The sequence below is a fragment of the Plecotus auritus genome, assembly GCF_963455305.1.
Source record: "Plecotus auritus genome assembly, chromosome: 1".
Taxonomy (NCBI): domain Eukaryota; kingdom Metazoa; phylum Chordata; class Mammalia; order Chiroptera; family Vespertilionidae; genus Plecotus; species Plecotus auritus.
In genome coordinates, this window is record NC_137770.1 from 79,086,657 (window position 1) to 79,111,456 (window position 24,800).

Below are 24,800 nucleotides of genomic sequence, written 5' to 3' on the forward strand. Positions count from 1 at the left end.
AAATGCATTATTTCATTGAATACTAAAAACAACATTTTAAAAAACATATAAGGAACCCAAGGCATAAATAGGTGATTAGCTTGCCCAGTAACTTGTCCAATAAAGGTGTGACTGCTTCAGTAACTGCTGAAGCCTTGAATTTGACTCCACATTAGATTCCATAGCCCAAGCTCCCCCATCATTACAGCACACTGCCACCCTTAATACACCTTTATTTACATTAAAACACAAAAACAAATTCTAGATTAAAAAAAAAAAAACCTAAACATATATGTGTGTATTTTAGCTAAAATATACTTATTGTTAAAGTTTAGGTTAGGAAAAACTTCCTTAAACCAACAATAAATCCAGAAAAGATGTAACTACATAAAATATAAAATTTCCATATAATGAAAGAGCGGGAGATAAAAGACATGGCAAGCTGGAGATTAAGAATGCAATATATACAACAGTCAAAGGATTAATTTCCTTAATATATAAAAAACTCCTCCAAATCAAAAGAGTAAAGACTAATGATGCAATTTACAAAAAAAGCAAAGCAAGTCACAAAAGAAGATAAAATGAACAAGATATCCAACCATGCCAGTATCAGAAAAATACATACTTAAAACAAGTGTATGCAACTTTTAACCATTATATTGGCATAAAATAAATGAAAATTGGTGAAATGTGAGTAGCGGTCATTCTTATTTTAGTTTAGAATTGGTTCAATATTTTGAGAGGGCAATTGTGCAGTGTCTACCAGTGGTTAAAACAGGCAAGGACTGTAACACAGCAATTCTGCTTCTATCCTATCAAAGTATTTAGAGGTGTGCACAAAATAGATGTACGAGAATTTCATTAAAGCACTGTTTGCAACAGTGAAAGAATCTAAGTGATTAAAAGATCTGTCAGTAAAGGAATAAATCAATATTTTACAGTTACTATTTTATTGAGTACTATGCAGGCATTTAAAAAAATAAGGTAGAATGAGAATGCTCTTTGTATATACTGCAAAGATCCTTATTGGGAAGAGCTCCTTATTCTTCCAAAAGAAAAAAAGCTGTGTGGTAGCTAGTTTGTAATATATAAAGTTGAATACAAGGTCAATACGAGAGAGAGAGAGAGAGAGAGAGAGAGAGAGAGAGAGAGAGAGAGAGAGAGGGATTTTCTAACAAAAAAAGTCAGAAAATGGAATTTTAAAAAACATGCACAATTGTACCATAAATTTTAGAATACTTAGAAAAAATTTTAAATTTAAAGTAAATTGTGTAAAACCTCTACAAAGAAAACTATAAAACACTAAGAAAAATAGAGACCATTTCAAATAAATATTTTATTTATGGAAAGATACACTGTGTTCATGTAATTAAAAGCTCATCATTGTAAAGATGTCAATGCAATAAAAATCCTAATATCAAAACCGATAAAAAGCACCCTGGCCGGTGTGGCTCAGTTGGTTAAGTATCGTCCCATGCACCAAAAGGTGACCACTTTGATTCCCGGTCAGGGCACGTGCCCGGATACTGAGCTGGATCCCTGGTAGGGGGAGTTCTAGGAGACAGCCAATAGATGTTTCATGATCACATCGATGTTTCTGTCTCTTCCTCTCCCTCTCTCTTCCTATCTCTCTAAAAAAAAACAACAAATCTTTAAAAATTTGATTAAAAGTAATTTTACAATGCTTATAGAAATACAAAGAGCTGAGAATACCCAAGGTAAGAGGACACACTCTAGAAGATCAAGACCTACTACAGAGTTATTTAAGTCAGTGTTAAACTTTTCCAAAGTTAGATAAGCCTAGAGAATGGTGGAACAGAATAGACAGTTTCAGGGGAGGGAGGTTGGGTTTTTCAGTAAATAATTCTATGTTATTTGGATATGGAAAAAACAAACTTGACCCACCTCAACTTATACACAAAAATCAATGCCCAGTATATGTAGGTCTATATGACAAATGAAGAGCACCAATGCCCTTTTTAAGATAATTTGAGAAAATATTTTCATGACTGAGTTGGGGAAAGATTAGTTGAAGAAGGCTCAAAATGCCCTAACCATAAGGTCAAGATTGATTATAGTAAAACTGAGAATTTCTATTCATTGAAAGGCACCATTAATAAAGTGGAAAGACAACCTTCAGAGTGGGAGAAAATATTTTCAGCACAATTAACCAAAGGGGTTATACCCAACAGAGGAAAAAAACTTCTCTTCAAAATAAAAAATAGACAACTTATTAAAATTGGACAAATGGCCCTGGCCAGTGTGGTCCATGGTTAGAGTATTGGCCTGTGGACCAAAGGGTGGTGGGTTGAATTCCTGGTCAAGGGCACATACCCTGGGTTGCAAGTTCAATCCCGGGCCCTGGTTAGGGGACAACCAATGTTTCTCTCACATTGGTGTTTCTCTCTCTTTCTCTCTCTTCTCCCTCCCTCCACCCATCCCTCCCTTCCACATTCTCTAAATATCAATGGAAAAACAACAAAGAGCACACCTAGAAAGCTGATGAATATTCTCTTGAGACCCTCCCCTGAGACCTTCCCTAAGAATCCCCACCAGTAAGAGAGAGATAAACACCCTCAACGCAAAGGACCCAGATCACCGCCCCACCCCCACCCCACCACACCCACACTATTCCCTTCCCCCACACCCTTCTTCCTGCTCAGGGTCCCCAGGACACTTGCAGCCAGAGGAGCAGTGGTCAGTGGCAGCTCATCCAGGCTAACCCCCTGACGCTGTCTGCAGGGCCCTCTCTTCTCTGACTTCCCGGTGAGCCAAAGCAGCCCAGCCTCGGCTCACCTGCTTCTTCTGTGCCTCCTGTCTCACTGCCCTAAGTGTATTTTCACTGCGGCCAAGAAATCATTGGATTGCTTTATTGCACTTTGTCTCTTGACTGAAATCTTTCCTTCAAGAAAACAAGAGCAGAGGTTTCGTCATCTGGCCCGTAACAGTAACATATCACACAGGCCTATAAAATATACAATGCACAAACTCATTGCCTAAATCGAGAAAGAAGACACTTAGCATAATCCTGTCTAGACACAGGACATTAAAGGAAAATCCATTCATGGCTAATGCAGCCTGTTAGCTATGAATGGAGAAATTTTTCATAGTACAGTAGGCCACTAAAATATTCCAAAGTATTTATAGCTTTCCCTGGCTAGTGAGGCAAGGATGTCTGGCTCACTAAGAAGGGTAGCCAATAACTCTATAACTACGGGAACCCAAATTAGAAACAAACCAGAAAGTAGGCAGTCGTTGAGAGGTGAGTTATTTCTCTATCTGATCCAAAAATACTCTGAATAAGGATGTTCCTGAGCTACTCCCAGGTTCTGGGTGCTGTGAGTAAGACCCAAGAGATGCCACATGCACTGACAGCTTGCTCACTCCAATCTCCAGTGGCCATGATGCCCCCTGCTAGGGCCGCTTTCCCATGTGCTTACTCTCAGGAGGGCAGTCTATATGCCATGCCCTGGCTGCAGGCCAGCTCTGAGGTACAGCCAGTAGAGAAGAGCTTTTCCAGATGCACATTGGAAGAGAAACCAAATATGCACAGCTCATTTTGTTTCAGAAAACATGAGTACTTTTCTTTGTACTTTTTTCTCCCTCATTTCATGGGTAATTAAGTTACTGCCAGTTCCCCAAATGGTACCATTTTAATCTCACAAACATTAACTTCATTAGGAGGACGCGGGTCTGAAATATATGCAAAATTAACTACAGTGTCTTCTTCCATCGCTCTCTATCATCACTGGTTTTTAAAGGCGTCACAGAATATTAAGAATCACTAATCAGAGCTGGTTTTCATGAATCACAAGATTCTTAGGAATGCGCTTGACTTTTAAGAAAAATAAATTGCAAGACACAAATTCATTAATTGTATTTATTTTTTTTAAAATAATATGCCTTGGAATATATTTAAAGAACAATAATAAAAGAAAATTTGAATAGTTTTATAAGCTATGTTCCTAAGCAGAAATACTAAGCATTTTAAAGATCTCAATTTTCATACTCACCCTCACATCAATTTAAAAATTAATGCAATTCCAATAAAGGTCCCAAAGGAATCCTTTTGAAACTTAACCAAGTAAACTAAGATTTAAGAGAAAGCCACAAACATATTTTCAAAAAGTATGCATGACAACTTGAACAGATTCTGAGATGCAGTATCATGATGCAATAATTAAAATGCTGATACAAAATTTCAAACACATCAAACAGAACAGAAAGCCCCAAATAGTCCCAAACGTAGCACACAGAGGGATAATTATTCCAGAAGCCTGCTGTAAAATTAACAACTTTGGAAAAAAGAGGTTGGCTTGGATCTCTACCTCAGGCTATGCACCAAAATTAATTTTTTATATGAAATTGAAGGAAAGCGAGAAGAAAGGAAGAAGTAGAAAGAAATTATTTAAGAAATTTGAAGGTATAGATGATCTTTGAATACAGAAAAGTCTTCATAAGCCAATAGAAAAGATATACAATAAAATGAGAATATATGACTACATAAATATTTAAAACTTATGTACCCCAGAAATTACAATTAAAGTTAAAGGCAAATGATAAAGGAAAAATTATTTTCAGTGTTCTAAAATTATTAATTTTTATCTAAAGATATTCAGTATGAAAACATAACTTTGGCTATTTATTAATATGCATCAAAACTTTAAAAAGGCATATACCCTTATATTAAGCAATTCTACTATAAAGAATTTTGTTAAAATGTAACAGAAGTCATTAAAAAAAAATCAAGTTTTCAAGTGAAAGAAGCAGCCTGCAGAGTGTGATCAAATAAAATTTTAAATCTTAATTTCGCATTGGCTTATCATGATGCAAAATGTTGGCAATGGTTTCTCTATGGAACAGGATAACAGGCAGTTTCTTTTGCTTTCTGATATTTCAGGATATTTCCAAAATATTATTTTGCAATATACAAAAACATTTTTAAAACTTTGAAAGAGAATGATCCTAGATGGCGGTGGAAGATTTTCTGAGATCAGAAAACAAAGCCTCTATATTAAGGAGAAGTAGATATCCACAGAGCAAGGCTCTGAATGATGGCCATTGTATTTCCTATGAACTGACTGGAACAGAAAACATAATGCTTCCACAGGATGATAAAAAAAAGAAGAGTTCTTCTTCATGCCATTGTATAAAGCCTGTGTGGTCAGGGGTACTGATGTATGTGTCAATCCTGTCCATGCAGGCCAACAAAGCGACCGGTGGGAAACCACAGAGCAGAAGAGGGTCAGGGTATAGGTACCCTTCCCCACCCCCCCACACACACACATTCCACTCCCTCCCGGGGAGATCACTGCAGCCCTCCACCCAAGTCCCAAGTCCCCTGCTGGGTTCTTGTTAGGCAGTGTTTTCCATACTACTAAGCTTCCCTTTGAAGTTCTGGGTTTCCCAATAGCTTCTCCGACCCTTGCCCCTTCAGGTCTAGGATTGCAAAAACTTCACACTATTACCAACCCAAACTACTGCTTTATCTCTTGTTGAGTTTCCTAAACCCTGCCCACACCTTTGTAAATATCCTATCTAATAGGATCCAAGATGGCGGCGTAGGTAAATACCTAAACTGCTGCCTCGCACAACAATTTCAAAACTACAACTAAAAGACAAAACGTCTATCACCCAGAACCACGGGAAAGCTGGCTGAGTGGAAGTTCTACAACTAGAAGGAAAGAGCAAACAGCACTGAGGGGTGTACAAGCGCTGAAAAGCTGAGGTACAGAGGCACGCGAATCGGGCTGGCAACGGGCGACTGGGAGCGCTGCTTTTTTCAACCCAAAGGGAGACAAGCTCCCGATTACTCTGAACTCCAGTTTCTGGGGAGACACGGGGGACCCAAACTCTTACGGGGAGAGGCTGGACTGTCTGCCGTGGGGTCGGAAAGTGAGGGAGGCTTGCTTGCAGGGCTGCACGCAGGAATAATTGTTTATTGTGCTGGGACGCAGGGACGGTTGGAGATGCAGAGTTGGCTAACTGGCAGCCATTGCTGTTTGCCACGCCCTAGCCTAGTCACGCCCTGAGACCCCGCCCCGCACAATCTACAAACCCACGCAAGCTCCAAGCAGCGGCTTTAGCAGATGAATGACCTGCCCTATCGTAGCTTAACCTAGCAAACTTGCAGCCTGGGTCAGACAGCTCCAAAACCTCCAAACCCCAAGCAAAGAGGAGAAAACTGTAGTTCTCACTGTAGCGCCTGCTGGGTATTCTCAGACAGTAGCTGACCTGCACTCCATTGGAGATCCAGAAGCCAGTGTACCTAGTGGTCAGTGTGAGACACCAGATTTCAACTCCTCACATCCATAAGTGACACATTCAAGAGGCAGACTCAGTGAGCACCAAAGCCCCACTGAAACAAGTCCTGCACCATAAGCGTGTCTCCAGCGCAGCAGTTCTTCCATTATAGACACAGCGGGTCCTCACAGCCAATTGGCCTGGAGGTCAATTCCTCCCAGTGTACCAACAGCAATCAAGGCTTAACTACACCAAGACTTTGCACTCAGCCCACAAAGGGGTGTACCAAAGGCGTCCACCTCAGGTGATTGGGGAGGCTGAGCTACTGGCCCCTATAGGTCACCTACCACACAAAGCCACTCCATCAACACAAGGAAGCAGCAAAATGCGGAGACAAAGAAACATGTCACGAATGAAAGAAATGGAGGAAAGCCAACTCCTGGACGACATAGAGTTCAGAACCACATTTATAAGGTTACTCAAGAATCTTCTAAAAACCGCTGAGGAACTTAGTGAGACCTTTAAGGATCTTAATGAGAATGCCAAAAAAATGGAAAAGGACCAGTCAGAAATTAAGCATACACTGTCTGAAATAAAGAATATACAGAAACTCAACTGTAGATCAACATACCCCAAGAATCAAACCAAAGATCTGAAATATGAGGAAACAAAAAACACCCAACCAGAAAAACAAAAAGAAAAAATCCAAAAATATGGAGATAGTGTAAGGAGCCTCTGGGACAACTTTAAGCGTACCAACATCCGAATTTTTGGGGTGCCAGAAGAAGAGAGAGAGCAAAATATTGAAAACCTATTAGAAGAAATAATGACAGAAAACTTTCCCTACCTGGTGAAAGAAATAGACTTACAAGTTCAGGAAGCACACAGAACCCCATGCAAGAGGAATCAGAAGAGGACCACACCAAGACACATCATAATTAAAATGCCAAGGGCAAAAGACAAAGAGAGAATCTTGAAAGCAGCAAGAGAAAAACAGTTAGTTACCTACAAGGGAGCACCCATACGACTGTCAGCTGATTTCTCAACAGAAACTATGCAGGCCAGAAGGGAGTGGCAAGAAATATTCAAAGTGATGAACAGCAAGAACCTACAACCAAGATTACTCTACCCAGCAAAGCTATCATTCAGAGTTGAAGGTCAGATAAAGAGCTTCACAGACAAGCAAAAGCTAAAGGAGTTCATCACCACCAAACCAGGATTACATGAAATGCTGAAGGGTATTCTTTAAGAAGAGGAAGAAGAAAAAGGTAAAGATAAAATTTATGAACAACAAAATGACATCAAATACATACCTACCAACAAGTGAATCTAAAAATCAAGTGAATAAGAAATCTGAAGAACAGAATGGACTGGTGAATATAATAGAATCAGGGACATAGAAAGGGAGTGGACTGACAATTCTCAGGGGGAAGGGGGTGTGAGGGGTGCGGGAAGAGATTGGACAAAAATCTTACACCTATGGATGAAGACAGTGGCGGGGGGTGTAAGGGCATGGGTGGGGTGGGGAATCAGGTGGAGGGGAGCTATGGGGGAAAAAAAGAGGAACACCTGTAATAATCTGAACAATAAAGATTAAAAAAAAGAAGAAAAAAAAATATCCTATCTAATAAAAGAGTAATATGCAAATTAACCATCACTCCACTACACCCACAAGCCACGCCCACCAGCCAATCAGGAGTGAGTATGCAAATCAACCCAACCAAGATGGCTGCGGCCACAGAGAGAGCAGGAGGCTTGGGTTTCTCCGGCAATGGAGGAAGTCAAGCTTTCTGCACACCCTGGCTGCCCCAGGCCTCCACTCAAGGCTACAAAGTTTCAATTATAGAAGGTAAATAAATCCCAACAAAAATGGCTGCAGCCACAGAGCTGGAGAAAGCAGGAGGCTTGAGTTGCCCCTGGCAATGGAGGAAGCCCAGCTTCTGCAGCCCTGGCCTGCCTTGGCCTCCACTAGAGGCTACGAAGTTCCAATTATAGAAGATAAATAAATCCCAACGAAAATGGCTGCAGCCATGGAGCAAGCAGGAGGCTTGGCTCTGCTCAAGGCTACAAAGTTTCAATTATAGAAGATAAATAAATCCCAGATACCAGGGCCTTCCCTTGGGTCACTGGGGGGCGTGGTCAGCCTGCAAAACACCACAGGCCCCTTGCCCAAGCCACCCCATGCCCCAAAGGAACCCCCACCCTGATCCAGGACACCCTTCAGGGCAAACCAGCCGGTCCCCACCCGTGCACCAGGCCTCTATCCTATCTAATAAAAGAGTAATATGCAAATTGACTGTCACTCCAACACACAAGATGGCTGCCCCCATGTGGTCAAAGATCCTGCCCTCATGTGGACACAAGATGGCCACCACAAGATGGCCAGCAGGGGAGGGCAGTTGGGAGGGACCAGGTCTGCAAGGGAGGGCAGTTGGGGGCGATCAAGCCTGCAGGGGAGGGCAGTTAGGGGTGACGAGGCTGGCAGAGGAGGGAAGTTGGGGGAGACCGGGCCTGCAGGGAAGGACAGTTGGGGGGGACCAGGCCTGCAGGGGAGGGCAGTTAGGGGTGACCAGGCCTGCAGGGGAGGGCAGTTAGGGGCAAACAGGCTGGCAGGGGAGGAGTTAGGCATCAATCAGGCTGGCAGGGGAGTGGTTAGCGGGTGATCAGGCTGGCAGGAAGAAGCGGTTGGGGCAATTAGGAAGGCAGGCAGGTGAGCAGTTGGAAGCCAGCAGTCCTGGATTGTGAGAGGGATGTCCCACTGCCCATTTCGGCCCGACCCCACCGGGATCGGGCCTAAACGGGCAGTCGGACATCCCTCGAGGGGTCCCAGATTGGAAAGGGTGCAGGCTGGGCTAAGGGACACATCCTCTGTGCACGAATTTCGTGCACTGGGCCTCTAGTCCTATATAATAAAAGCCTAATATGCAAATCAACCGAACTGCAGAAGGACCTGCAGAACAACTGGTCGCTATGACGCACGCTGACCATCAAGGGGCAGACACTCAACACAGGAGCCATCCCCGGGTGGTCAGTGCGCTCCCACAGGGGCAGCACTGCTCAGCCAGGAGTCGGGCTCACAGCTGGCTAGCACAGTGGTGGTGGCAGGAGCCTCTCCTGCCTCTGTGGCAGTGCTGAGGAGCAGTGAGCCAAGAGGTAAGGAGCAGTGAACAGGGGGGTGGTAAGAAGAGAGGGGTCCTGGACTGCAAGAGGGATCCTGGACTGTAAGAGGGCACAGGCTGGGATGAGAGACCCTCCCCCACCCCCCACCCCCCAGTACACAAAATTTCGTGCACGGGGCCTCCAGTTCTCTAATAAACTCTCAATCAAGTCACCCAGTTGGAGTGTTGCCTGATTCCCAACAGGACTGTGCTTGATGTAGTAATACATGCAATGAAAAGAAAATAAGGTCAAGTGCCTTTATACTGCACAAAAGATCTGACCTAAGGTGGTTAATAAATTATTTTCATTCAAGTTTGAGATAAAACGTTTAACTCTATTTTAACTCTTATTATTCAATGATTATATGATACCGAGAGCATCTTACGCTTTCTAGGTTTTTGTTTTTAATGACTAAGGAAGTTACTAACCCTTACATAACCTCAGCACATACAGGACAGTGTATTAGAAAAGGGACAGAATACTGGTTATCTATTTCTCGTGAGACAAATTGCTTTTGCCACAAATTTAAAAGGTAGGCATTTTTCTCTCAGGTTCTCCTTGTATGTGTCACAGAACACCTTTTTACTTTGTCGTGATTGGGTTTTGCTTAGCCCAGAGCTCCACAAGTTCACTGCTATTTCTGGTCGGCTCCACAGGAAAGTGGCAAGGACTCACATTGGGTTGATTAACTGTTAAGATGTGAGAAGTCCACTAAATAATTCCTTCTGAAAATGTAAGACCATCCCCCAAGCTTGTTTCAACAGCAAGCTCCTGTGCTCAGAGGGGAAAAGACGGTTCTGAGAAGAACATGGGGTCTGTCACTCAGGTGGTCGCCAGCTCAAGTCCAAGGAAAAGGGGGCGGGGGAATTCTTCACTCAAAACTGCAGTGAGGCATTCCAAACACAAGGAGGAATGTAAGAAAGCACAGCCCAAGAGATGGGAGAAAGTGATTCTCTCTCCTTGAGCAGAGCAATTCAGGCACAACAGTGAGCTAACACTGGGGCCCTCCCAGAGTAGTGGAGGTCAACTCTAAGACCTGAGAGTGCCCTCAGTGACAGCTCTGGAGGTTCTGGTGTTTGTCTCAACTGGCACATCACCAAGGCTCTAAGAGCTCAGAGATTGGCAGCAGAATTGCCCTTGATGGTGGGCACAATGTCATCAAAATGGCATCAGAGGCTCTTATGGGAGTCAAAGGCTTTAGCTGCTAAGGTAGTCACAGTGTCAGCATCTACAGATGATGCTGAAGGCTTGGTAATGACAAGAGAGAGAATTCTTGGCAGTGAGCACCAGCAACAGTGGCTAGCTACCATCCTGTGGCAAAGAAGATTCAAGAAGCAGTAGTTTAAGGGGACAGCTTCTCTGATATCAGCTCTCTTTTACTTTTTATTCTTGAACAAAGTGAGTTTACAGTATTAGGTGTTATCTTAAGCCTCAGAAAAAAGAAGATCATTGAACGATAAAGTCTGAATAGAGGGAAATCTAAGCGGTGGCAAGTCCGAAGTGGCCGAGGGCAGTGTAAGGACAGAGTGAGACTCATGATGAAAAACATCATCTCTTTTCCATCTCTGCCAAGAACTACTAGTAGGCTCAGATGTCAACAGCTCACAATTGCTAACGCACAACTGAAATATGAATGCTAGAGTCTTGACCTCCTGTTTCACTCATTTAATGAATAATACACCCTAGAAAAAATAAAAGCACTGAAGGTATAAAAGCGTAAGACTTCAAATACCTTGAAATATTTTGTATCTAGTTTTTCTGTCTCTGTGATTCCTACAGAGTGGCAAATTTTGTATGTTTCCCTAAGGGCAGGGGAATCAATGAAAATACCACAGAATTCATTGTTATAAGCCAAATGCTTATTTCTCAACAACAGAGACAATAACGTTAACTTCCTCAAGATTAGCAATAAGTGACAAGGCACCATGCTAATATTGAGTACTGGGTTAAAAACAAATTTCCTTCAGGCATGGGGTATGTTATTCTTTTTTTATATCCACCCCTCGCCCTCCCCAAGTGTATCCTCCCCACTCTCCCCAAGCGTATCCACAGGGTATTGTGTACCTCCAAGGCTCTCAAGAATCTGAGCACTAGCCCTAGGAACACAGTAATTAAGCCACAGTACTGTCACTCGTGAGAACTGGCTGGGGACCTAGATGCCTTTCCTTAATAGTCACTCTCTCTCTGCTGCATGATGTCATTGTGCCATCAGAGCCCATCTAGGAGAACTATCATTGTTCGGCCCTTCATCCTCCTTTTCCCCATCTCACCCAAAACCTCAGAGACCTCTCAGAACACAGATCATTATAGTAAAACAAGAAAGTTAGAAAGACTGGAAAAGCCACATATGAGGTAAACGAGGGTGCCCCGCTGAGCTTCAGAAATAAAAGAAGACAGAAGTGAAACCTAAGGAATCTCTGTAGAAGTATAAACACCCCCCAAATACCACTGAGGTTTATTTCCTTCTCTATTACCAAGTGGAATTTGGCTAATATTCCCTGAAAATAAACACATTAACTCTAACATTAATAAAATTAACATTAATGGCCAGTTACAAGGAGGATGCCATGATATACTGGTAGGGATGAGACTATTACTAAATCACCTAAACTTTGATCCACTATATCTACCTATGAGTAGAACGGAAGGAAGTACTTTTTTATAACCAGATAGATTGACCTTAATATACACACATATCTAAGGCAACCAGCAAAATATAAGCATGCATAGGTAAGTTACAAATGCTAGGATGACAGAGGATTCATTATAGACACATACATTCACACATATGCAATTAAGATATACTATCCTCTCATCTTTCATTTCTTTTTACAATTTCATGTGAACCTTTCACTTACAGAGTAAAAATGTCTAGATCCCCACTCCACTTAAATATATTCAAGCAAAGCTCTTAGGAAGGTTTCCAGAGAGTTAGGTTCCTTTAAAAATGGCCATCCATGAAATAAAGCTTTTGTCTAACAAAAGTGAAAGAGTAACTGATATGGGATCTGTACATTCACTCTGCACAAGGTTCCTGTGGCTGAAAAGCATTAGTCACAGACAAACAGCAAATCAGATTACAGCTCTGGAGAACCATACTCTGCCTCTTCCAGCAACCCTGCCAGCTCACACATTATAGAGGGCCAACCACCTGCTTCCTGAGGAATTTGTAATCTACCTTCTCCATTAGTTCCCCAAAGGGTCTCTTACTTTACGCCAGTGCCCCCCTTCATTCACTCCACTGCATTCACCTTTCATTTCGAAAAGATTCGTTAGCGATAAGAGTGTAAGGGTTCCCTTTAAAGGTGCAAACAAAAAGAAAAGCCTTCAGCATTACATTTATAACAAAACAAAAACTCAAATTCCGAGAGTCTCCTGAATTAGAACTAAAAGCCATTGCCGCAGGAGACCCATTCCTGGGTGCCTGGCCTGTTTTCACATTACCTGCTTCAGTGTACTTCAATCCCACTTTTTCTTCTGTGTCCTTTGTCTTTGGGGGTGGCCAGACAGCTTGGAGTCTGCCAGGAGTCCTATCGTCCTGCTCAGTGGGGCTGTGCTCAGGCTGTTTAAAAAGTGGGCAAATAAAATAATAAGTTAAACGAAATATGGCTAAAGCTATTTATTCCCCAAAATCAACATGTTAACTCTAACATTAATAAAATAATGGCCAGTTGCACATTGCATTCAATGATCCTTTCCCAGACATCTAAAGTGATCAGTGGGAGTGAAAATTAAAAACAAAAAAAAACAAAAAAAAACACAACTCAAGGCTATGGGGATGTAATTAAAGTACAGCATGGTAACTATAGTCAATAGAGTTGTAGTTTAAATTTGGAAGTTATTAAGAAGGTAAACTTTAAATATTCTCATTGCATGAAAAGAAATTTGTAATTCCGCATGGGGATAGAGGGTAAAGAGCCTTACTTACTGTGCTAATTGTTTCAAAATACATACAAATGTCAAATCATGTATACCGGAAACTAGTATAATGTTGTATGTTCATTATACTTCAATAAAAAAAAAACACACACCTCAAGGCCAAGTATTACACAACCCTTGATAGATGATTTTTATCATGTAACTATCTTTTTAAAAAAATCACAAATACACTTTCAGCTGAAGATATAGATACAAATGTACTCCAATCAAGTACACGTATAGGAATGTTTACAAGTGTATCCCAAACAACCCCATGGTTATTTATGATATAATGACTACTTTTCCACTTTCCATCAACATTAGTTGTAGGCCAAGATACACTTCTCAAGCAGCCCACATTGCTATTTCAATCCTCTTTTTCTTTTCTATTAAAAAAAAATCATAGTGAAATGGCCTTCAAGCTATTTTTATCTATTGATTTTTGTAATTATGCAAGTGTTACATTGGGTTTAGTTTTTAACTAAACCCCAAAATAATTCTACCAAAAACTTTTTAATGTTTAACATTTTAACTGATGAACTATATAAGAGGAAACAATTGTATTTTGAGTTGATATAACCCAAGACATTCTATTTGTTGTCCTTATGAACCTCTAAGATCTATTGGACAGGTAGTCTGTAAATTACCAAATTAATTTTCTTTGAGTAACAGCTTTTATTGCTTTTATTAATTAGATAGTCACCATACACTAACTTCACTTAAATCTTCACAACCACCATATAGGTTGAGGGTAAGCACTTTCTTTTTTTTCTTTTCTCCTCATGAGGAGATTGAGGCTCAGAGGTGATCAGGGTCACCCAGACAGTAAATGGCATTGTCAGAATTAAAATCCAGGTCTCATTTTAAATCAAGTGCTCAATCAGGACGCCTTGTAACCAACACAGAACATTTCAATTACATCACAAAGAAGTATTCCGCCGAGTGGCAGACATATAAAGGAAAAATACTTTTCACCGAGGTATATAATTAAGTGGTGAGGAAACCTGGGCTGTTTCCATATTGCATCGCATCCTCATGCTGCTCAGTTTTATAAGAACATTTACTATTAATGTTTAAACTCCGAGTGACAGCTTCCCTTTCCCACCAGCACATAATTACATACACCTCTCTTATACCAATCCATAAAAATATAAGGAAGAAAACGCTGCTGTCCTACTCCTTACAAGGACAATTTCAATAATCATCATCATTCACCTAAAAGGCAGTCACTAATGATAGGTGACCAGAATTCACTTTGACAGCAAACCTCAAAAGAAATACAGCAGCATCACATTGTATGACAAAATGGAAAACCCAATTCTACATACGCTTTTGGAATCAGAGGGGCCGTCCGCTGGCCTTGCCTTGGACCGTTCAAACACAGCTCTTAGGGACTCCTTCTCATGCCTCATCTTGCGCTTGAGAGCTTCCAGCTCAGAGGTGTCAGCTGTGGTCCCCTTTTTGGGGGGACGGATGAACAAGGCTTTAAAGGCCTCCAGGGCGGTTTCTGGTGGCTTCGGTTTGACCTCTCCACCCTGGGTTTGTGCTTCTCCTGGGCCACGCTGGCTCTCCTGGGCAGCGCTGCAGCCCATCTCTCCTCCCCTGGGCAGCTCAGGGTCTTCTGCCTTCACTTCGGCCCTGGGCATGTCGATGCTGAGGAGCTGGGAGAGCTGCTCCAGGAGAGTGGGAGTGGCCTTCAGGTCACTGGCTTTCTCCCCAGTCTTCACTGTCTGCGGGGCTGTCTGCGGCCCTGTCTGTGCTAGGGACTTCTGAACGGGCTGGGTCAATTTGAGCAGAGCTAGGTCCCCATCCTTTGGTTTAATTTCGGTGATGGTCTCCCCACCCTCAGTGGGAGCCCCCTTCTTCAGCACGCGGAGCCCACTAAAGAAAGCTGGCAGCTGGAATGACTTCTCTCCAGGGGATTCTTTTTTAGAAGAGGTGTTCTCGGTGACACCAGCACTCAAGGTCTGGTCTGTCCCCACAGGTGGAACTTGGGAACCTTCTTCCCCAGCCTGTCCTTGACTGGGGCTGTGCTCCGTCTGAAGACCACCATCACCAGGTTCCGGTTTGCTACATGTCTCAGGGGGAGCCCCCTGAGCACCTTCCTCTCCGGGCTCTGCAGCATCCCTCTCCCCAGCGGCAGTGTTCTCCCTACAATCTCCTGGCTTTTCTTGGGGCTCCTCGGATGGCTCGGATAAAACAACACTTGGGGACTTTGGGCCATTGGTGTTGCTTCCCTCTTCTGGCTCCTGGCCACCATCATCAGAGTCCGAATCACTGGTGGTGGTCACGAGGGTCCCGCGAACCAAGATGGCATCGTCTCTGCTCTCACTCAGAGCAGTGAGTGGAAGAAGCTCTTGACCAGGGAGAGAAGTCCCTGCCTCTGCTTTTCTCTGACTTCCCTCCGACTCCCTCTCTGTCTCCTCCCTCGCAGTCTTCCCATCATCTCCTCCGAGGCCGGGTGCAACCTGAGCCCCTGCCTCCTGCTCATCAGAGCCCTTGCTGGGACCATCCAGCTGACGCGTGGGATCCACCACTAAAGCGTGGAATGCTTGCAGCACCACATCTTCCTCTTCGGGCTTCACAGATTCCAGTTTACTCGCAAACCCAAAGAGGGATTTCATAGAGAACTTGCTCAGGATCGACTGAGCCATTTCGGGTCCAGCTTCAGACTTGTCTGGTTGCGGGACATCACTGCCATTCACAGGGTCACCAACGTCCTCCATGCCTCACAGCAGTGCCCTGGATGGAAGTCCTGACTTCTGTTACCTTCCCCTGCTCTCAGTTTATCCACTCCATCAGCTCTTAACTTACAGGACAGGAGCAACAGGACCCGGCAGCCAGCTCCTCAGCCGCCCGGCAGCACACTTGGTTTCTTTCAGGTCAGTCACTGTGCTCCCCTTCCGGTCTGTGCGGCCACGGTGCGCCCAGGGCAACTGTAAAAAGGCCGCGGAGCTCTATGCCCACAAGCTGCCTGGGCTGCGCGCACCTTACTACTCACGGGCTGGGAGGCTGCTCCTCTGGGACTTCCGTATTTATTTCCGTGGACAAAAGGCTTTTTGTCGTAAGGAAAGTCAGCCGGCCCCAGTCATCCCAGCCCAGGACTTCACCACAGCTCCGCCCCAGTGCCTGTCTTTCTCCTGGTTGCTTTCAACTTCCTCATTGGTGAGCAAGTAAGGCTCCAGAAAGTGCTGAGCCGGCAAGCTGCTCCTGACAGCCCTCCACCACCCCAGCAGCCCAAGACATTCAAAAGTGAATCAGCAGAAAATGACTGAAATACTTTTTACGGGCCCTACTTTGCCATCTAAATTATGGTCAGAAGCCTGTGTCATCCAGGCCAAAAACACACACAAAAAACTAGCAGTGCACACAGATCAACAGCCACTCACAAAGCCCAAGGCAAAGAAATAAAACTAAAGAAAGAACTAGATCATCTCAAAATCCCTGGAACTCAAAAGCAGTTAATTTACTGCCATTGAAGCTTTTTTTTTTTTTTTTTAAGTGCTTTCTTCCGCTTCCCTGCAGGTTTCATCTGGAATGCAGATTTTAGCTAGGGAGGCAGAGCTAACCAACGCGACTGGTTTCAGATTACTGCTGTTTTAGCTCTGCCCTGGTGTCTCAGGGTTCCACAAACAGGTACTTAGACGGGCACGCCCACCACACCCAGTGTCCACCAGCCTCAGGGTGGCAGTGTAAACAGCCCCAGCCCGGCAGGAATGGTTACTCTCCACACTCCCTGCCAACCTCAGGCTTCTTCAGCAGCTCTGACTTCCTGGCTCTCTTAGGAATCCTGGCGGCTAAAGGGCACCTCTCTCTGCTTCAGTGATCCAACCAACTAAAGGAAGCCTGGCATGGTACATGGTAACACACAACCTGCCTTGTTAGGCAAAGCAATTCACAAAGTCCCCGAGGAGCCACATTCCTCTAAGGGACAAAACATCTGAAAGGTCTCTACCAGTCAGGTCTCTATCAAAGACTCAATTTGCCTAAAACAGAAACAGGACAGACAAAACAACCGCCCAACAGCTCAATGTAGTTCCCAATACTCTGATTATATGCTGGGAACCTGGCGACTGCGGTCCTGGAAAAACTGCAGCCCTGTTTCCCAGCTGCATAGTTGCCTCCTGGGACAGCTTCCTGTCGCACCTGAAGCTCTCAGTGTTTCTCTTTCAAATCCTGTCCAGTCAGCAGGCATTGAGTAAGCACCTGGGACAGGCAAGGCACCGTGCTGGATCCCGGAGAGTCAAGCTAGCTTAATAGTTACCATCCCTCAAAAGTAATCACCAGCTCTCTTTGAGCCCAAGTGTTAAACACAAACAGCAATTTATTCTGCAAAATAGTTGTTGCCACAAGCCAAAGGACAGTCTTGCCTATTCTGTAGCAGGGAATGGCTGTGGGTGCCACACTGATAACTTGTATCGTGTTCCCCAATAAATATGAACACTAAGAAATTCTGATTGTGCCGAAACCGGTTTGGCTCAGTGGATAGAGCGTCGGCCTGCGGACTGAAAGGTCCCGGGTTCGATTCCGGTCAGGGGCATGTACCTTGGTTGCGGGCACATCCTCAGTGGGAGGTGTGCAGGAGGCAGCTGATCGATGTTTCTCTCTCATCGATGTTTCTAGCTCTCTATCCCTCTCCCTTCCTCTCTGTGAAATATCAATAAAATATATTTAAAAAAAAAAAAAGAAATTCTGATTGCAATAGCACGTCTAGCAATGTGTTCAAAAGGAACCCTCGCACAAAGAGGGTACATATTGTATTCCATCAGTCCTTACAGGAAAGTTAAGACAGCACTTCCTAATCCTTGATTGGACTGTGTCTAAATGGATACTTGCCTGTTTGCTAGTGACCCTAGTGTATTTTGGGATTATTAACTAGGGCACATGCAATAATAATAATAAAAAAAAAAACTCCATCACACATGCAGAAATATTCATTGGTGCCATTTAAGTCTCAGAACCAGCTTCCTGTCCAGAGAAAATACACATTGATCAAATCAGACTTCTGCTTCAAGGCTGAGGGGAAAAAGGAATCATCACACCTGCCCATAAGATCAGCCTTCCAATATACGGGTGAGGGGAGGTGACATGGCACATATTTGGTGTTTTCCCTCTTTAACTGAGAAGGCTCCATTTTCTCAGACATAACTAATAACTGATTTTCAGAATACGTTTCAAGAACCCTCAGCAGATTTGGCAAAATCGGACATAAGCTGGAGAGGCTTGTTGACCTTTCTACGCTACAGCACGGAGCAAAATTATAAAGTTTCAGAATCCTCTCAATATCCGCAATGCCAATACATCATTGGGGGGCAGGGGGGAAGCCATCGGTCTCAGGAGATGATGTGATTCCAGCCCCTCAAGGTGGGTAAGGTATTATTAGGTTCATTTTAAAAGTGAAGCAACCACGGCCAAGAGAACATAACTGCCCCAGGTTGCACAGCTAATGAGTGGAGAATAGTAATCATATCTAACAGTTATTAGGTGTTTACTATGTGCCAAGCACTGTTCTACATTAACTGACTGATACATATAACTATGAGGTCGGTTTTATTCTCTTTTTCCTATTTGGGAGCACAGCAGGATAAAGTGGTTTGCCCAAGTTCATAGCATCGGTGAGCGGTGAAATGAGAACCTGAGTCCAGGCCATCAGGCTCCAGAATCCACACTCTTAATCACTCTTCTTAAAACCTTGACTTCCACCTCCTGCCAAAATAGGATGCCACACACACCTGGATTGTGAGATATGACGGCATATTGGCTTACGTGGTTGGTGGTCTCAGTAGGATGCATAACGTACTTTACCCTCTGTGATGACACAGAACACTGACTTCGAAGAAAACTTAATGAGAATGGCCATTCTTTTCCCTTGCTGTAATTTAGGGGGGAAAAAATCTAGAGGCGCTGCTTAGAAAAATCAAGCAAAAATTCCTAGCTGGCCCTGGCCGATGTTGCTTAGTTGGTTGAGCATTGTCCCATGCACCAAAAGGTTGCTGGTTCAGTTCCCAGTCAGGGCACATGCCTGGGTTGCAGGCTCAATCCCTAGTGGGAGGCTTGCAGGAGGCAGCTAATCAATGTTTTTCTTTCCCTCTCCTTTCTCTCTAAAATTAATAAAAACATTTTTAAAAATTCCTTTTTAAAAAAATATATTTTTATTGATTTCAGACAGGAAGGGAGAGGGAGAGAGAGATAGAAACATCAATAATAAGAGAGAATCATTGATTGGTTGCCTCCTGCATGCCCCTTACTGGGGATGGAGCCCACAACCTCGGCATGTGTCCTTGACCAGAATCAAACCTGGGACCCTTCAGTCTGCAGGCTGATGCTTTATCCACTGAGCCAAACCAGCTAGGGCCCTAGTTGGCTTTTTTGCTAGTCACAATTAAGACATTGAATCCTCTGGACTAAAACACATCAAGAGGCTTTCCAGCTTGCCCCTATAATTCCCCTTCTTTCAAGAGGCATGACTCCTGCCCTAGCTGGTTTGGCTCAGTGGATAGAGGGGTCCCGGGTTTGATTCCAATTAAGGGCACATACTTCGGTTGCAGGTTCCCCGGCCCTGGTGCAGGAGGCAACCAATCAATATGTCTCTCTCACATCAGTGTTTCTCTCTGTCTTTCACTCTCTCTAAAAGTCAATGGAAAAATATCCTCAGGTGAGGATTAACAAAGAAGGAGGAAGAGGAAGAGGAGGAGAAGCATGATTCCTATCACAAAGATGTATTCACCCAAAAATAATTACTAAGCACTGACTATGTACAAAGCTCTGGGGATATAAAGGTGAAGAAACTCCAGCCCTCCACAATCATAAAATGTGTAGTTTAATGAGGGAAATTAGCCAAGAAAGAGGTGATTCTATCCATAGACTGTAACCAAGTGCTTTATACCCCAGATCCAGTCTGAACAGCAATAAGTGGACCTAAAACAATTTTGAATGAAAGCAAGCCATGACTGCCTAAATATGAAGTTGAGTAAGAAAGAGCAGCATGGTAGTTCAAATAGATCTCTGAATATTGACTGTCTTGCAGGCCACTGGTCCTCATGACCATGAAAAATATTACTACTTCTGGTCATTTAGGGAATTGAAATTCATTTCAGACTGTAATGTTCAAATAAGCAACCTACAAATTTGGTCTTAGTTGGTTTGAAAAATGATTCCATTTACTGCTATAACATTTGCAGGAGAGAAATAATCACTTCTCTTGGACATTATTTATTTCAGTGTCTTATTCTGCTATAAATACTTATTAAGCACCTAAAACTACCCAAAACCAGGGACAGTCAATACTGTCACATTTACAAGCTCACCTGATTGTCTTTTATTCTAATCTCAAGACACTTAAGCTCTTTAATAGCTACATTTGAGCAGAAAACCAAATAAAAATGATCTACCTTAGACAACTAAGATAAAACAGGCATGATAAATAATTAGGTAGCATTTGGCCCACATGATGTTCTTTCAACTATTTGTTAAAAAGCAATCAGTACCCAGCTACTTGAAAATGGAACATAGTACATATTTGTGTGGAGAATTTACTACCAGTAAATTTTCCATGTTTCTCTCATCTCACTATCCTCTCAAACTGAGGCTTCAGCCAATTGTACCTCATGGCAATAAGAACTTCAGTCCAACTTGGTAAGATAAACCTTAAAAAAGTGATTACAACAACAACAAAAAAGGCACATCACCTCATGGGAGCAGTAGAACCAAGCTCCTTGATTCTCACAAGATTAATCAGCATTAAAAACTAAAAGAAACAACAACAAAAACACAAAATAAAACAATTAAAAAAACCCACTATATGCCGAAGTTGGATGTTGCCTAAAAAGAAAATTTCCTAGAACCACTTCCCCTTACTGTGTGTGACCTTCGCCCATATCATTCAGTTTAGATAATTCCTTCCCACATTCTCATAAAACCCCGAAAGACAAGGGAAAAGTAAAGCAAACGAGATTACATTTCACAGCATTAGGCTACTTAATTCTCATGTTTCTCTTGATCCAATTTATTTCAAATTCTGGGCCTGAATTGAATGACTAATTGCTTCCAGCTTCCTAAAGTGGTTCAACTAGGTTCATGTGAGGCTTGCTAGAGACAGCAAGTAGAAAGTGGAATTTACATTAGTAAGAGTAAGTAAAAGAGAAGAAACTATATCTGTGAAAGAAAAAAAGTTTGAGCAATAGATTGGGAAAAGTAAGTAAACTATAAATAAGGTATGAGTGGGGTAATGGATGGAGATGGGTTTTTGGGGTTCAGGAAGTATGTTTTAACCTACCAAATGAAGTTGAGATCTGAGGAAATTATGACATCACAACTACTGATACTCTAAAGACATTTGTTACATGAGTCAGAGGCCACATGGAAGGAGTAGGTTATGGGAGAATGTTGGTAGAATCAAATTGTTGGGAGGCTGAATGGGACTTTAGAAATATTAGAAACCAATTAGCTTAACCTTATTTTAAAGAGGAAGTCAAGAGAAGCTAAATACTGCTCAAGCACAGCAGCAAGATGGAAAAGGATGTCCTAACCCCTGTCTACCCCACATCACACCCCCTGCTCCTGCCTTGGCATGTGTGACCTTACCTTCTTCCAGATCAGCATCCTCCTTATGCTCATTCTCCACATCTTCAAAATGAAATTATAAGGACAAATGAAAGACAAAGCCAGAGACCTCCATAAGCTTCCCTTCTATTTTAGTTCTACTAGTATAGCACTTCCCCTGCCAACTAACACAACACTTAATACAGCCCCTGTGCATCAGCCTATCAGGAGCTGGCAACTGTTTTTACTAATTAGTTAAAAAAGAAAACAGGCCCAGCTGGCGTGGCTCACTGGTTGAGTGTCGACCTATGAACCAGGAGGTCATGGTTCAATTCCTGGTCAGGTCACATGCCCAGGTTGTGGGCTCGATCCCCAGTGTGGGGCATGCAGGAGGCAGCAGATCAATGATTCTCTCTCATTGATGTTTCCATCTCTCCCTCCCTCTCTTTTCCTCTCTGAAATAAAAAAAATATATATTAAAAAAAAGAAAGAAAGCAGGCTGCACTTGCACTTGCCTACTGCAAGAACAAGTTTCAGTGATTAAGGCCTTTTTCTATTGAGCAGTATCAAGGATTGTGTGGAAATGTGTTGAATGTAGGTAAGAAACTAGAAGACTCTTCAAGGGAAGAGGAGAAGCTGTGGTGAAGCTAAAAGAAAGAAGAGAGCAGTGGGTATGTGATCTTTCAAGGATCAATTTAAGAACCTTTCCCGGAGTCCTGGGCTTTCATCCTACTCTGCTCCTTCCAGAAGCTTGACCTCCAATAACTTATTTAAGCTCCCTCCTCAGCTTCCTTGCCTGGAAACTGGGAATAAGAAAAATACTTTATGGGTTGTTAAGAGCATTAAATAAACTAATATCTGTTTGACACCCTCATCAATGCCTGACACATAGTAAGTACTGTATGATACCTTTTCATAGGAAAGAAACCACTTTCTTAGGGATGTCAACCAGCATCCAAAAAAATTTTTTTAACTCTGTCAATACGAAACAGGTATTTACTGACAGCCAGAACATGAAGGTGCCCCTCCCCTACATGTGCACTTGGGCAGAAGGGCCATTTGGTCTGAACAGGATTGTTCGCTATAGAAAAGCCTACTAAATATGCCTCCCCACGCCACATGTGTGCCACGAGTGAACGGAGTTCCAAAGAAAATTCTTTTAAGGGACCCCTTGGGGTGTTTCAGGGCAAATGCTCTCTGGATTGTTTTTTTCCATCATCTGAAAAGAGTAATTAGCTTAAAGTTTTCCCAGGTCACCACTGTAGAAGGTGACAGAGTTCACCCTGTTCTTTATTGCTTTTCCTGTGCTCCACGATGATTTTTAAATCAACTCAATCACTTCAGGGAGGAAAAAAATCCATAAATTTGGATTCTCTAAAGAAAATCCTTGTCCTAGCCAGTTTGGCTCAGTGGAAAGAGCATCAGTCTGTTGACTGAAGCGTCTCGGGTTTGATCCCAGTCAAGGGCACATGCCCAGGTTGCAGGCTCGATCCCCAGTGTGGGGCGAGCAGGAGGTAACCTATCAATGATTCTTTCTCATCATTGATGTTTCTATCTCTCTCTCCCTTCCTCTCTGAAATCAATAAAAAATATATTTTAAAAAATCCTTTTCTCAAGAGCCTATTGATAGACACTGATGATGAGACTGCATATGCAGTTCCTTAGCACTGTTAGGCTGATGAACAAAAATGTAAGAGGGAAAAGGAAAGGCTGGGACTTACTTGTGAAGCTGGAGAGGAGAAGGGAAAAAGGGGGCATTCTTTAAGGTACAGAATATCCTGGGACAAGTTTTTGAAGGATTTTGAGCTTTTCCAAAATGAATAATATGATGTCCCTCGTGGATAATCACTGCAGAAGCCATGAAGTCCATGCAGAAAGCATTTCATTGTGGCTGAAGTTGATCATGATAAAAGTTTTATTTTATTTTTTTTTTAATATATTTTATTGACATTTTACAGAGAGGAAGGGAGAGGGATAGAGAGCTAGAAACATCGATGAGAGAGAAACATCGATCAGCTGCCTCCTGCACACCCCCCACTGGGGATGTGCCTGCAACCAAGGTACATGCCCTTGACCGGAATCAAACCCGGGACCCTTCAGTCCATAGGCCGACGCTCTATCCACTGAGCCAAACCGGTTTCGGCTATGATAAAAGTTTTAGATGAAGGTCTGGATTCTAATAAACCATACATACCTATTGCTGCCCATATGCTCCTGCTTCCCAGGTCATAAAACTAGACAGCCATCGGCTGTGCTGTTACTGGGTATCTTTTTCTTTTCCTTCCTTAAGTTTTTAAAGTAAAAGTTATTTTGAGACTAATACTTCAAACAAACAACAAAGTTCCAGGTATCATTCTTTTCCCTTTTCTTTCAGGTATCATTTTAAATTACTTTTTAAATGTAAAGGAGGCAATATAAAAATTAGGAAATGTGAGGATTTACCTAAAATAAAATGAAGGTAGATAAGAAGAGCACGCGTAATGGGAAAGGAGGGAGAGAACTAGCATTTTTTTAGAGTGTCATTCTTGTCCTAAGTAGGTACCATTCAAGATTCTTTAGGCAAGTTTTCTTGTACCTTAACCCCCTAGGAGAAAGGTATCAGTGATCTCATTTTACAGATTAGCAATGTCCAGTGCAAGTCTCTGCAGTAATGGAAATGTTCTATATCTGTGTCATCAATACAATAAATATTAGCCACAGGTGGCCTCTGGGTACTTAAAATGTGGCTAGTGTGACTGAGGTACTGAATTTTTAATTTTATTTAATTTGGATTAATAGCCATGTGTAGCTAGTGCTTGAAAATTGCTGGAGATGTTAATACTGAGGTTCAAAGAAATTAGGTCAATTCTAAGATTAAACAACCAATGAGTGGCAAAGCCAAAATTTGGACTGGATCAATCTGATTCTAAAGCTTCATTCTTTTCATTACAACAAGTCAAAGAACTATGGTATTTTAAAAC

General features: G+C 42.7%; 1 protein-coding gene across 2 annotated transcripts in view; it reads right to left on the reverse strand.

Moving 5' to 3' along the window:
• FMN1 (formin 1) overlaps positions 1-24,800 on the reverse strand; it is a 444,801-nt gene that overhangs the window by 282,749 nt on the left and 137,252 nt on the right. The window contains exons 1-2 of one of the 2 annotated variants that reach the window (XM_080658929.1): positions 14,628-16,445; positions 12,826-12,943 (exon numbers count right to left, since the gene is read on the reverse strand). In XM_080658929.1, coding sequence (XP_080515055.1) covers positions 12,826-12,943; positions 14,628-16,025 — 1,516 coding nt within the window. In that variant the 5' untranslated portion in view covers positions 16,026-16,445. Of the gene's footprint in view, positions 1-12,825; positions 12,944-14,627; positions 16,446-24,800 lie in introns of those variants that run through there. The other variant, XM_080658928.1, reaches the window with a different exon arrangement.